Here is a 15,591-nt window from a genome sequence, read left to right as displayed (position 1 = left end):
CATTTTCACATCCCCGCAGCATTAAATAATAATACACGTTGCAACGACCGTAATGTTTCACTTGACAATCAAATATTAATAAACATCAAGAGATCACGGTCCCAGAATGGAAGGAAATGAGAACACGAATGCCGTTAGTAATGTGAAGGCTGAACTTAACTACCGGTCGAGTATAACATGAGGAGTGTGAAATCGAGGGCGAGGCGGTGACAGAAGTTCAAACACTGAGGTTTATTGGGTAATGTGTCAACATGTATTACCAACTAATACACTCATACTTCCGATGATGTATAGGTGGATGAAGGAAACAAAAAATAAATAAATAAACACAGTTTAATAAAATATAGGATTGCTTAAAAAAAAAAGCAAAAAGGATATTTCATCTTCGGTTTAGGTGACGTTTCAGGGGATAGAAAAAATCAATGGCGGAGTAAAAAAGTGACAGGTTCAATAGAAAGTCATGTGCATACTGAAACTGGAGGGCAGATCTGCCGGGATAGAAAAGGATCAGGTGATTGAAACAGATTTAAAGGAACAGCACAGATACACAAGGTCTATATTACAGTTTTCTCTCTGCTTCTCTTAATAAATCTAAGTGGATTTGAAACACTCGTTTTGCCATACAGAGGGATGTAGGGATTTATTACCGCATGTGTCATCACCAGTGTTGGGTAGTAATTAGTTATCCAACTGAAATTTAACTACTCTACCCCGGGAAAAGTAAAGTACGGGATTGCTCTTATTTTTTCTGTAATTTAGTTACAGTTACATCGGATGTAATCTGTGTAATATACAAAAGTGGAATTGACATCAATCTTTAAAGTATCTTTTTCACATTTGTTATACTTTGGTCGGGTGATAAAATACTTGTGTACTACTTATGTAGTTTTATACTATTTATTTGAATAAATTAAAAGAGCAGTTGCATGTCTATCCTTGAATCACTTAACTCATCAAGGTTGGTATGGAATATATAAAGTAATAAGTAATACATAATAAATATGTAATATGTACAGTAATCTTATTACACTATTGAATATTTAATTAGTAACTAGAAATGAATTCCTTTCTTACAGAAACACTGGTCATCACCGCGTGTGGCACTGATCGATCCCATCAGTCTGGATTGGCCAGAAAAGCTGACTGTCTATTTCTCTGAATTAAAACCGCGAGCTCCGTGACCCTCTGTGACCTTTGCCGGAGCTGGTGTAAGCCAATTTCAGCCTCCGTTGTACATCTTTATTTGTTCCTGAACACAGGATCACTCATTAAAAGTTCTACATTCATGATGTCACCTAAAGGACTTCACGGTCCACCCACTCAGGGTCACACTCAGGTTAAACTCAGCAGGGTGTATCTGATCAACATTTTGTTAAACACTGAAGTGCAAGACGGATTATTGAGCTAAAGAGACTGTGCAAGATAGGTTTAAATTTGTGACTGTACAGGCACAGGGATTTTTAGATAATTTTAAGGGATTTTTTTATGATTTAAAAAATGGCAAAATGTGTTAAATAGTGCTGAGCACACGTTTATTTGTTCAAAAACAGATTTTTTTCTGTGGGTTCATATTTATTGCTCAGAACTGGAAATAAAAGGGCCTATTTTACATTAAAAATATTGAGCTTTAACATGAACATAGATTAGTGTTTAAATAATCTGGGTTTGGGAAAATTTGATGAGAAATGTTTGAGTTTAGATTGAAATCTTTTATAATATTGACTGGATTGCATTAGGTAAGGTCTTTAAAGACCTCTGAAGACATTGTTGTGAATGAATGAATGAATGAGGCATTTATATAGCTCTTTATTGTGTATTGCTGTGCACCCAAAGCGCTTTACAATCATATGAGGGGGTCTCTTCTCACCCACCACCAGTGTGCATTTTGTTGTATATATCATATTGCATTTCTGTCATTATATCCTCATTATATTCTCCTTTTATTCTCGATGTCTAGGAGAAAAATAGACATATATCTCAGATATCTCATCTGTGATTTATTTATCTCAGGGGAAATAATTTTTTACATTTAAAATGTAAGTATTTGTTTTATTTCATAAGTTGATTTAGTGTACTTAATGTAGTACTCTAAATTATTGTCTTAAATCTTATACGCAAAACAATCTTATGTTTGTAAAAAGCCACGAATTAGATTAAAATGATTAAAAGTAGAATAAAAATGAGTGGTGTCTATGCAGCTGACCCAACTTTAAATTCATGTTCCATTGCATCCAGCAGGCATTACTAATATAAAAACAATAACTGAATCTAAATGACAAGAACCAATATGTTGTTGTGAGCAAAGTTCTTTCAGTGCTTATAATTTTTAGCATTAGGAGGTGAAAGCAAATACTTAATAAACAAACAGGCCAGGGATGGTGGATGTGTTCAGCTTCTGCAAGAATAAATTCCAGTGCGGACCTGCTGATCTGCAATATCATATGAATGTAATCCATTCAAAACGCATTTGAAAGCGTCCCACAGGTTTGTTCCGATACATTTGTCATGTATTTTTAAAATATGCATTACTCACCACGCTGACTTTAAAAGCGTAAAGAAGATCAAAGGGTAGAGCAGCAACCAGGTCGATGATGAACCAGGTGGTCATGTAATGGATGCAGATCTGCCGCGCGTCGAAGATCACCTGGCCCGACTTGCTCACGTATGTGGTGCGGAAACTGAACACTATGTCTGGAGAAGTGACAAACAGAGTCGGCGTCTACACAAAATACACCATCAGCATAATTTCAATGAATGACAGTGTGTCCATTCAGGCTTTTAGAACAGCAAAAGTGCTTTTCTGCCAGCAATATATTAATAGAGGCTTGTTACAGAGCAACAATAGGAAAACGAAATATTCATGTGTCATCAAATCTGAACATGAGGCATTATCAAAGTCATAGAGCCGAAGTTGAGTTCACGGAACAGAACTAAAAGAACTGTTACACAATGCATAGCTTTTCCACAATTACAGTTTAAACAATGTAAACTATACCTATATAAGTCTCAAATCGCATTCACTTACCTATAATAAAAAGAATCTCAACTGCAATGTCGGTGACCGTGGTGCTACGATTCAAGTCTTGATCACCAATAAAACAGACGTTATACGGCACGGTCACAGCGACATAGAACGTAGCCAGAAGAATCAGCCAATCCCAGCCTGCTTTGAAGGTGCTAAAGTGGAGCAGAATAAATCTTGACTTCTTGGCATCAGCAACTTTATATTCAGGAAGAGCCGGTGGATCACCAAACACATTCTGTTTCCATGGCAAACAAAAAAACATGAATTGGTTCTTCTTTGTCTGGCTGTTTTCTCTCCATTGTAAGTGTTTGAACGATCTTACCTTGTTAATTTTTATTTTACTCTGTTTTTGACGGCTGTGCAGATGTCCTGAAATCTGGTACAGAACTGTGCTGGATCGCAGTCGAGTGGAGCCGAACGGAGACCCGCCCTTGACCTTCTCGCGTCGGCACTCTGGTGAAAGGGTTAGATTGTGGTTATGAAAGTCAAGGGCATTGTGGGATGCAATCCATCAGGAAATAGAAACACAGGGGTAAGATGTGTCGCCCCATTATTCCGGAAAAACTGTGCATAATTTGAGTCACATGACATTGTGTATTTTAAAGAACCACTTCTAAAGAATCATGCAAAGTACTGTACACTCTTGTTGTATTTAATTAATAAAGTTATGTCAACCGGTCCCACAAAATTTAGTGGCTTAAATGGAAAAGGCAATTAATTGTAACATAATGTTTTCAGTAAATCGCTCATAACTGTGTTAATTAAATGGTACATCACACACTTATTTTGAATAAATGTAAACTATTGTCTTGAATTTAATGACTATAGCTTGATCTAAGATGACCAGTTCAATTTATTTAACAGAAATAAGCTTTGCTAATGTTATCCATTTGTGTTGATTGTACTTAATGATTGGAACTTAGAGCAACTAAGTCTGTAGGTCAAATAAGAACACTCAAATAAAATGAAATGTTAAACATTTTTTATATTATGCATTTGTAACATTTATTAGACATTATCTCATTTAACTTCAATAAGATGATATTGAGAAAATAGAACTCAACAGAAATGCAAAAAATTATTGTAACCGCCCACGACCTAACCAAAGGCAACACTTTTCTGAACAAGGGTAGCCACCAAACTCAAAAATATAACTAAAACTTTTAAGATAAATGAACATTAAACACTAACAAGTGTTTCTTTTTACTGAAAAATGCATAATATAAAACACTTATTTAAAAAAATAACTCTCAAAATGCAGTGTACGCAAAGCATGCTGGGAAATATAAGTCCTCTGCCCTATTATAACTATTTTGTTAACACAACACAACTCCTTTATGTTGTCCCAACATGAATGGATTCAGTCATATGACTAAACATAAAACAATCGGTTGTAACCATTGTTTCCAAAAGTTGTGTTGATTTAACTTACGCAAGTTAAGTAAATTGAACAGGCAGCAAAAATATTTTTTTTGAGTGTATAGTTGTGCAGCTGCTTGTAATTGGACATTAGAAAAAGGATAAATATGACCATCAGACCATCCCAGCTCAGACCACTACATCCCCAACCAAGAGCAAAGACGGACTATTTGTCTTATTAATGCTGAAGTTACAATATTTGGTATTAAATGGTAAACTTAAATCACATGTCAGCAGTTTGAGTGCAGCTATGACACGTCAGAGGGGATCTGGCCCTCCCGGTTGAGCCTGGTTTCTCCCGAGTTTTTTTTCTCCATTAATCGATCATTGGAGTTTGGGTTCCTCGCCACAGCAGGGCAGTGTTGGCCTACTCACCGGGAGACTGCATTCATTCATTCATTTATTTATTTAGAAATTAGATATTATTTATTAGAATGATCTTACTCGTTGTATAAACACCATGCACTGTACTGTGTTCTAACTTATCTGTTTTTCCTGTTTGCCCCTGTAAAGCTGCTTTGAAACAATACACATTGTGAAAAGCGCTATATAAATAAACTTGAATTGAAAAACTTGAACAAGATTTTTTATAGCTTAAAGCATTTTTACGTGCAGGGTGTAAATCCTTCATGTATTCAGCTGAGCTTTTTTGAGTTATATTTCTATCACCTATATTGTATGTTTATGGTTTTTCTTCTAATTTCGGTTGACAACAGACATACCGAAATTGAAAAAGAGGTATTCGTTTGTTAGGTAGTACAAATGAGATCAAAAGTGGCAAAGCTCACCTCTGTATTGTGCTTAATAAAATGCATAAACAATGCAGCAATGTACCCACACCAAACAGCAATATAAACGTTTCTACGGTAATTCCTTTAGCACTCAAACACCCGTTTTATGCAAAATAAATGAATTAAGGATTGTGGCTAAGATTCTTATGACCCGGACAATTGAGAAACAAAAAAGTGACATGACAATGGCTTAATAATTGAATACTTAAAAATAATAGGTAAAACTGTGAAAAAAATAAGCAAGGTATAGTTATTTAACCATTATCTTTTAACAGGTTCCATTTTCGTTCTAAAATGTTCTGTGCAAATCCTTTCATTAAAGAATGAAGATGAAGCCTGTAATTTAGTGACTTTAGCTGCATTGTGAAGAATCCCCTGATTCTCCATCAATACTCTCATGCATATATTACTTGCCACTTTAATTGACTGTGGTTCATTCAAAGTGACCTGTTTTCCTTTTACTGGCCTCCATACTGCACGAAAACGGGTGTGAATAAAAGAAAACACCCTTTCTGCTGATGACCAGTTTTACACTAGTGGTTTTGTTGGCAGAAAGCATTCGTTTTAATATTTGGCACATCTGTTTGAATTAGGGGCTTGGTTATTATTGCACTTGCTTAATTTGATTTCGCTGAACCAAAACAGTCAAGAGAGATTAAAGACCACGTGAATTGTCTTGAGTTGACGTGTTTCCTTTTTAAACAGGAAGTCAGATGGGACACGTCAAGGCCTTGTTCTTTTTAAATAGCCAACAGCACAATACACCCAAAAACAAACAAACAACCTAGCCATGTATGATTAACTATTGCTAACTAAAAACAGGTGGAATATAAATTTGAGGGATTATGTTTTGCCAGTTTCTATGTTTACTCTGCATGCATCTACAAGAATGTGCTTTAACTGTGACGGTTAATCTTAAATTGGAAGCAAACAGAACAACTCAATAAATGTCATTACGATTATGGCCATTCAATGGTTACAATGCGCAACCTCTGGGGATGTTGGCGTGAGTGTGTGCATGTATACGAATGTGTAGCGTGTAGCATTTTTATATCAACCAGCTGAGGAAACGAGAAGACAGCTTGGCTGCCAGTCTCAATCGCCAAGGGCAACGGGGGAAAATGTCACTCATTGCAACCCTGCCGAACAAGGTACCAAGGGAAACCAGAGCAAGAGCTGGAGAAGAGCGGGATGGATGGAGAGACAGAGAGAGAGAGAGGTAGAGCGAAAGATGAAGGGCTGGGAAAAGAGAGTGAGCGAGAGAGCTGGTTATTAGAGGAGGACAGAGATCGTATTAGCCTGTCGGCCCAGTTGAGCGAAGGGGTGACGGAAACCAGAAACTCATCCATAAAGACTCAAGTCAGCAGGGAGTCCGGCGGCACAACACTTATTATAAATCCTAATAAACTCACTCGCAATTTACTAGCAGCTCAGGCCACACTCAAAGAGAATCAGAGAGAGACGTGAAAACACATCTGACACAGGGCTACGCTTACACTGCGATCAAAGCAACAATAAAAACAGAACTGCAACAGAACTTTTTAAACAGAATGCAGACAATAGGGAAATATTCTATACAGTTAATCTAACCATACACACCTCATTTTAATAGGGTACCAAACAATGAAAAACTGCTAAGGGACTGAGGGAATGTAAAGACTGCTGTGTTAGCAGCTCCGTACATGTCTGCCACAGTACGAGAGACAGTGAGTGATAGAAAAGCTCACTGCGCTGTCAAATTGGGAGTACATTCTGCAAGCTATTTCAAGTCATGCAAGTATAGCACCTATTTATTGCACTTGGTTGAGGAAAGACCAAAATCTCAAAATGTATAGCTCAGAATAAACAAAATCACCAGATTATGTTTCAATAATTTATGAATAATGTAGAATCTGGAATAAAATCTAAAAACATCGGTTTTAAAAATGATGCAAAAATATGCAGCTTAGTTTAAATCTAGTTTAAAACTGCAATACGTAACAATCTCTGTTTGAAACAAAATTGCAAGTCACCTTACCTTTTCATCCATACATTTTTGGGTGAACTGTGTTTATGTCAAATGTGAAAGTGACATTTCCAATAAAATACGTCCCCACTGCTCTGTCTATGAATCATTATTATGCATTATTACTCTACAAAACATCTGACTTTGTTTATTTTAAAACAAAAGTTACAAATTAAGCATTAAGCAAATAGGAACATAGCTGCCAAATCGATCACCCCCATTTCTCAGATTTATATATAAATGTGATGTATCCATGTTATATCATTCCTCTGGTGATGTGACTTCTTTCTGTTTTTTTTGATTGTTAATACTATTTGTCAAACTTTTTATTTCCTACGCTCTATATATTTTTCTCCAATGTTATCTGTTATATCTTCATAAAATTCATTTACACTGTATCTTGTGCCCAGTTTTCATAAGTTATGTGCCTTGTGCATTTTCAGCTGTGCTGCCAATGCTTTGGCAATATTAACATTAGGTTTTTGCCGTGCCATTAAAGCACGCTTGAAAGTGAAAATGACATCTGAAAAGAGAGGGTGAGAGAGAGCAATATCGAGAGAAATGGGAAAATACTAGGAGAAAAGGTGTAAGAAGGAGGGAAGGTGAGGAAACACAAATGCATTGGGATTTCCTGCTCGGCCCGCTTTGGAGCTTGGGGCCAAATCCAATGTGGGTTACTAGTCGAGCAATAAACTGATATTTTTCATCTCACCTTCCTTTAACAAGCGCATACAAAAACAAGAACAAACGAACATCTCTGAGAACAATCTTTCATTTATCGCCATCTAGGACTTCCAAGCACACAGAATAGCGTACATCATCCATCATGTGCTAACCTTCTTTTTTCTCCTCAAGGATAGACTTGGCTTTGGTGTCGGTGATGTCTTTAAAAGAGGCGAGGAATAGAACCACATCTCCTTTCTCATTCTTTATAGGCACAATATCCAGCAGACACCAGAAAACACTACCTACAGAAGAATGCAGAAAAGAAAATTACGATTCTGCACAAAAACACACAAATACACACTTGATAGGGTATGTGGAAATTGTTGGGCAGTATATACACTGTGCAAAACATTGACAGCTGTTACCTTGAAAACCTACCTGATCTAACCCCTATTTTGATTAGTATTATAAATAATAATATTTAATAACATCAATATTTAAATGATTAATGACATTGAGTTTGATGCAATATTAAAATATACCATAAATATACCATAAGTCCAATGAAAGCATTTATTAAGATCGAGCTGCAAATATAGAAAACAGTCCAGGCTTTAAAATATTGTTAAAACAAGGATTAAATGATAATTTGCTAATTTGTAGTTAATTCAGTCATATTAACATTTTGACGTAAAAAAAATTATTAATTTAAACGTAACCATCTATAAAGCACATACCGTAGGTTCCCAAAATCGTTTTTATTGTATTAAAAAAGACTGGAACACGCAGAAGGGGCGACACGTTATGGTATCCAATGTGAGAATGCTTGTTTGTCTGGGTGTGTATTGAGCGGTGTGGTGTTTGTGTGCAAACGGCCATTTATATGTGTGTTTAACCGTGTTTTCAGCTGTGTGTGTGTGTGCATTTCTCCACCGGTAGACGAAGCCTCTGGGGGAATTCCGTCTGATTGCTCACAGCTGGTAAAGTCTTTGTGAAAACTCTCATTTCCTTACGAAAAAAGCCTCACCATTATGGAGAAGAAAGAAGGAGTGATATAATAACGCTCTCCAGAACAAGTGTGCTGGAGATGTTCCATTCAATATAGAACAATGGAGGAGAGAAAAATGAGCAGGAGGAAAGAGAACGGTGAGGGAGAAAAGATGGAGGTGAAACGACACAGTAACTTGCGCTTTAAATTCATCATTTTGGATTTCTATCAGGGTCTGATTAAACAACTTAAACCTTTGTTAAAACCTCTTTAACTGTGGATGTACCATAGTAATGTGATATACAGTATACCATGGTACTGAATGATCACGCTATTCAGAAAATGCTAAAAAAAACTGTGGGACTACCATGGTACAATTCCAAAAACATACTGTATGTATATAAATGCTTTACTAAGAAAAAATCCATGTGTAATTTCACACAAAACATTGTGATCGCAAAGCTGATATTGTTGGGTATGACTCCATAGCTTTTCAATGTCATCATCATTTTCACAAATGAACCTCCGCACCTGCTGGACTGTAGATTTTAATCTGACTTTAGAGTCTCTCTCTGGTGCCTTTGGCAACCGACTCTTATAAAAACCATCTGCCTCCTTTGACAGGCAAGAGATTTAATTTTAATGGGTTGTTTAAAAACCACCTATTATTAGTGATGTACCAGATCGACCTTCAACTATTATGACTACCTTGCTTATTCAATCGAAAGTTTTTCAACCCTTCACATGTATAGGATCAAATACAAACTCTCATTATAGATGTTACAAAGTCTGCATAGTTTATTTCTGCATCATCTTTAGTTAAACACTAGGATAACCTTAAAGTGATAGTTCACCCAAAAATATAGATTCTGTCATAATTTACTCGCCCTCTTGTCATTTCAGACCTGTATGACTTTCTTTCGCAAAACGCTGAAGAAGTTATTTTGAAGAATGTTGGTAACCGGTCCCCATTCACTTGCATTGGTTTTGTGTCCATGGGGGCCAGTACTTTGTACCCAACTTTCTTCAAATTGTCTTTTGTGTTCAGCGTGAGAATGAAAATCGTACAGGTTTGAAATGACAAGGGTGAGTAAATGATACCAGAACTTTCCTTTTTGTTTGAACTATCACTTTAAATCTCAATTTGGATTATTTGCAGTTTTGCACTGTCGGCTACTTTTTTCCTCACCATTCTTTTTGTAGAACATGATCTCTTCTTTGAGCTCGCTCCGCTCCTCAAGTGCGGCGTCCACATGAAGTATGATGTGCTCGCTGGTCTCGGGTCCATACAGGAACTTGCACGCACAGCTCTGCTGCATGACCTCAGTGCGCACACATCCAGTGAGCTCACAGAATCCATCAGAGCAGTACACGATGGGAAAGCCTTTGGACACTTGTGCATTGGCCAGGATGAAGTTGCTGTCTGTTCCAAAACACACAAACATCACATCGAGTAAAAATGTTAGTCTGCTAATGGCGTGGACTATGGTCTCTGTTATTGCTTATTAAATTTTAACCAGATGCACGGGCAAGATTTAACCGTGATATTTTACCAGAAGTCATTTTGGCAGAGTTCATTATATCCTGTGTGATGTCATAAAGGGGAACAAATCAGGTTCAAAATGACCTATTATGCTTGCTAATCTTCTAGGTGGAAATGTGCGAGGTCTTTGTACAAAGAAGGGCACTTAACGTAAAAAAATCGGACAAAATCTCTCACCTTTGTTCCACAAAAGAAAGTCATATAGGTACAACACTGTGTTGTTATGATGACATAATTAATGACATATTTATTTCAAATCTCAATTCCCTGATATAACATTCAGCATGATGTCACATCTGAAACCGTTACTGCAAAAAACTGTTTTTCATTTTAATACTTTGACATCTTTGGACAAGTGTTTGTAGTTATTACTATATTAACATTTATTATTATAGGCATCATTTGACTTTTGTATCCCAAGCATTGTAAAATGATTTTGATTAGATGGCCTATAACAACGCTTCATGTGCAAACTGTTGTTTTGTTCCAATCTCAAAACATAACCAATTTCCTGCCTGGCTAATTTGGTATTCGGAATTGTTGTATAGTTTAGACACTTTATTGTGCATTCATTCGCGTCTACACATCATAAATGATTACACCAACGTTGTCATGTAAGTGTTTCTAGATAGCTGTGAGACTGAATCTCCAGAACGTGCTTGAAGCGTTATTAAAAGCTGCCATTTATTAAAATCGTTCGCATAGTGAAGAGACAGAAATTTACTGCTGAACCTCGTTCTGCTCACATAAGCAAAAGTAAAGTTTTGCTCTTATTTATAACACTACGCGTGTTGGGAGGGGAGGTCAGACCTAGAAAGATATGAGACGTTGATAAATGTTGTGAGAATGAGAGAGAGAGAAAGTAACAACAAAACAAATCACACTATAATTGCAGAGGAAAGATGCCGAGAGATGATGCAAATAAAGGTACAAAAGGTATATATAACATTGTCTCAAATGTTTCTACCAAAATTGCCAAGAAATAAAGACAGACACAAATAAAACAATTGTTGACATGAAGTAAGAGTAAACAGTATACTGTCAAAACCTTTTTATCAAATTAGCGGATGAGAAATGTTTTGAATGACTTTTGATTGCAGTCTTTGCTGTCGGAGCATTTAAGCAAGTCTGACATCTCTTCTAAACCTTTATAGAAGCGACATGTGAATTTACTGTGGTTTCCCAAGAGAAAAAATATGTTTTTATCGCATTGCTGTCTAACTGCCATTTTCTTTTCTCTGTGTACTATCCATATCCGTTCAGCAGCCTAGGAACAGAATATCCCATCTTTTCACTCCCAAGTCTAGACAAGACAACAGCCTTAAAGATTCACTTATTGAATCCAGCATCCTATGAAACTGTGGTTGAACAAGCTTCATTTGTTATCATGCAAAACACAGCCCCTCTCATTAAACACATTCTCATGAGCGCTTTTACAGATATCATACAGCGCACAGGCAAATAAATATCCTCATTTGCATCTCAGACCTCATGTGGTTTATTCTGTCAGTTTTTGTTTAATTGGACAGATTGAGAATCCATGCGGTAAAGACACTGCTGAGGGTGCGTGTATGTGTGTGTGTTTATATAAAAATGCGTGTTTGCATGAATAAAACAGGCAGATAGATGGCAGGGAAAACAGGTTTAGGGCAGGATAAAGGAAGGGGGATGTCCATATTTTTTCTGCCCCAGATTGTTGTATAAAATACTTTCACACACCCTCAAATGTCCCCCTCTTGTGAGCGTATGTCCCAAACAGGAACACCTGAGAGCTATTTAAAGAGCCTGCTTGATTGGTGAGGGGAGGAGAACTGGTTGAGGGGAAGAGAGGTTTGGGGGAGGACTGATGCTGAGAACCTTCTTTTTTAATGTCGTCTTGTATTCGCAGCCTCTTTATGTATGAAATAGGTAGAAGGGAGTTGGGAGAAAGAGTATGACCCATACCACTAGGTAACTTTACTGTGGAATTTGTGGGTTCTGCAGCATGCAACGATAATAGTTTATTTTCCAGTGTGCATGTAAGCACAATTTAACTCATTATTTTAAGAAAATTGTAAAAATGGTGTATTGTTTCTCATAAAAAGCACTATACAGTACATACTTCATACAGTAAGCAGTACACTAGCCCCCGCTCCAAACATAGCAAAGGACACATCCTTCAAACTCCGACACACCCTGTGAGGTTTAGAGCCCATTGTTATGTATGTTTTTAGTGTGTCCTTGATTTTAGAGGCCTGCGGGCGTGACTGCCCTCTTGTTCGAAATCCTATTTCCTTGAAAGAAAGTAATGTACAATATAACAAGTCAAATGCCTTTCGAGAACAGATACAAGCACCAGAGGGAAAAATACCAATTAAGTGTGCTTTAATACAATCACCTCCAATTTCAGTAAAAATAACAGTTGTAAATACTCAAAGTTAATGAGATCTGCTGGCATTATGAAACTGACAAGAACACAAGCTTCTATAAATGGTGCTAAAAAAAATTCACAATGAGTAGGCAACCAGTTTAGTTTCTATAGAAAGAATTTGAGGACACACTTTACAGTCAGGTTGTTTACCTTAAAAGGATATTTCATCCAAAAATGAAAGCTTTGCTAACATTTAAACACCCGAATGTTGCATTTCTTCTTTGAAACACAAATGCAGATTTAGGGCAGAATGTGACAGCCCCCATTCACTTTCATTTTATGCAAAATAATCTTCCAGAAAGTTCTGCTAAGATATCCGTACGAGTTTAAAACAACATGAGCATGATGAATTATGGCATTTTAATTTATTGTAATAAATCCATTTTTTGCAGTAGATCACCTACTTTACATGTTTACAAGCCGTAATCGTTTGTCTACTGTTTGTTTTTACATACTAAAACAAACACAATAAATACACACATCTCTGTTTAGTTATGGACTACACTCTTTTAACTCAACCTTGTGTTGTCCCTTTCATTTACTCTACACAAAATTACTTATTAATACTAAATAGAATAACTTATTAAAAACACATTAGTGTTAAAATTTCTTGAAAAAAAGTTATTTTTACCACATCATTTAAAAAATCAATATGGTGTATAACATGAACATTAGGTGATACATTATAAACGTACATGTAACAAAAAATGAATACAGGTTTATAAATTAAAGGCAAAGATTACACCCTATAAAACGGTTTGTTCCCCTCCTTGATTCTGATTGGTCTGTGCTTTATAATAATAACAATTCAATGTATAACTACGCATCCTTATCAACCTCTCTTAGCAATGTAAACCAACTTCTGTTAGTGTGGGGGACTATTTTTTCAGCGGAAGGAAGGCTTTAACTCATTTTACTTGAGATTTGAATTTAGACAAATTTGGGCTTTATTATCTGTATTATATGGTAACAGTTTATGGTAACAGTTAAAAAAACAATAAGGTACCTGAGGGTAGTTCTTTATCGTGCCTAACACATCCTTCAGCTTTGATTTATTCGCTATACAGCACAACCTCACGTACCAAATTGCTTTCATAAAAATTCCCTGGCCCATGAATTTCCGTATACAGAATTTCAAATCAGCACATTGTGTCTAACAAGCTCTATTTTAATCTTGCCAACCGGTTTTGAATACATAAGTGTAATTGTCATTGCCTCTACAGGGTGCCTCAGATTTAGTTTCAGTTCATGTTTCATGGTAGGGCCCCCAAACTATTCCCAGAATGTTAATAAGATAAAGAAAGACGGAAAGGTCTAGACTGACACGTTTCTAGAATGCTATTCTTGAAATCTCATGGAACATCGAGTGAAAGTTCCATCTGTATTCTGCTGTGACCCATGAGGATAAACCTCTCAAACAACAGAGAGTTCCCTCGTGCCTGCGTGCTTCTATGTTACCATCTCTAATGTGGACTTGTATTATCCAACTAAAACAATTTAGAACGTCTCTTTCTATCTAAAGTTAATCTGAGCCAACACATTGTAACGCCCCGCTCCATGCTCTCCCAATTTTCCGTCTCTTTATCTTCCTGTTAGGTGTCTTTATCCCTTTCATCTCTTTTGTGTTCCTACTTCGAGTCTCTCTTTTTCTTTTCTAATGATGACAGATGAATTCGGTCTCAGCTCTGTGTGAAGTGCACTGAACAACAGAATAACAATATACCAGAAAGTTCTGCCACAGACATTTTGTTCTGCCAATTTCACTGTTTACATTGCCTGAAATGAATACCATGATCGTCCAAATCTATAGATCTGTTCACAACGGGAAGAGATACCACAGAAGACGCCAATTTTCTCATTTTGGGCCTGGTACACAATGAGTTCACTGGCAGTGCGATTACGCGTCACACGCAAGAGTGAACAGCCTGAAATATCTCCATTACCTGCCTTGGTTGTCTAACCCCGTGCTTGTCATTTTTCCAACGGAAGCATCTACTCAAAGTGTTCTTTTAAAAGGGCTCATCCAAAATTACTCTAAATTACTCCTTCGCGGTTAACCAAAGAGATTTTAACACACAATCGTGAAAGCACGCAACCGCACACATACACACACTGTTTTACTGTAATTACCCACCATATGCAGTCCTGACAGGTACCTGCATGAAAAGAGCATTTTGACGTCTTTCGTCTTGAGGAATATTTAAGCATAAAGTGAGCACAACCATTAGGATGTAGCAGATGAGAATTTCTCCAGCAATTTAATACATGTATAACTTTCTCTGACAATAACAAGTCAGGAGGCTTTCTTATGTAACTGCGATGTTGCACAGAATTTTGAAAGTAAAGGGTTTAATTGGTGGTGATTGCTGAGACGGTTGTACTATTGCTCATACTATTGCTTCACTATTTTTGCCTGAATGATACCTCAAACACCACGTGGGCTTGTTTAGCAGATGTGCTTATCATTTCCCTTATCATCAGATGGATGATTTTCACCCGTTATATAGCGGAAAACACCATGAACTTATATTCCTGGAGACTACCGAAAAGATCATTTTGACATGGAATAGTAGTAATGACCAAACCACACAGAACAACCTAACAACCACCCACAACATCTTAACAACCACATAGCAGTGCCCTGGCTTTTCTGAATAGCCAAGCACAACAAAATTTATTTGGTTTGCACATCACCAAGACTGCAAAATCCAAGATTGGCAAGAGCATTTCTGCCCTGGCCTGGT

At 36.8% G+C, this 15,591-nt stretch overlaps 1 protein-coding gene across 1 annotated transcript in view; it reads right to left on the bottom strand.

The window, feature by feature from the left end:
* Positions 1-15,591, bottom strand: part of kcnh8 (potassium voltage-gated channel, subfamily H (eag-related), member 8) — a 29,608-nt gene that overhangs the window by 12,675 nt on the left and 1,342 nt on the right. Inside the window, exons 2-6 of the mRNA XM_056742214.1 lie at positions 10,084-10,317; positions 8,077-8,208; positions 3,348-3,478; positions 3,026-3,260; positions 2,534-2,691 (exon numbers count right to left, since the gene is read on the bottom strand). Coding sequence (XP_056598192.1) covers positions 2,534-2,691; positions 3,026-3,260; positions 3,348-3,478; positions 8,077-8,208; positions 10,084-10,317 — 890 coding nt within the window. The remainder of the gene's footprint in view (positions 1-2,533; positions 2,692-3,025; positions 3,261-3,347; positions 3,479-8,076; positions 8,209-10,083; positions 10,318-15,591) is intronic.

The sequence above is a fragment of the Triplophysa dalaica genome, chromosome 25 (assembly GCF_015846415.1).
Source record: "Triplophysa dalaica isolate WHDGS20190420 chromosome 25, ASM1584641v1, whole genome shotgun sequence".
NCBI lineage: Eukaryota > Metazoa > Chordata > Actinopteri > Cypriniformes > Nemacheilidae > Triplophysa > Triplophysa dalaica.
Note: the sequence above shows the minus strand (reverse complement) of the source record. Positions and strands in the feature narration are given on the sequence as shown.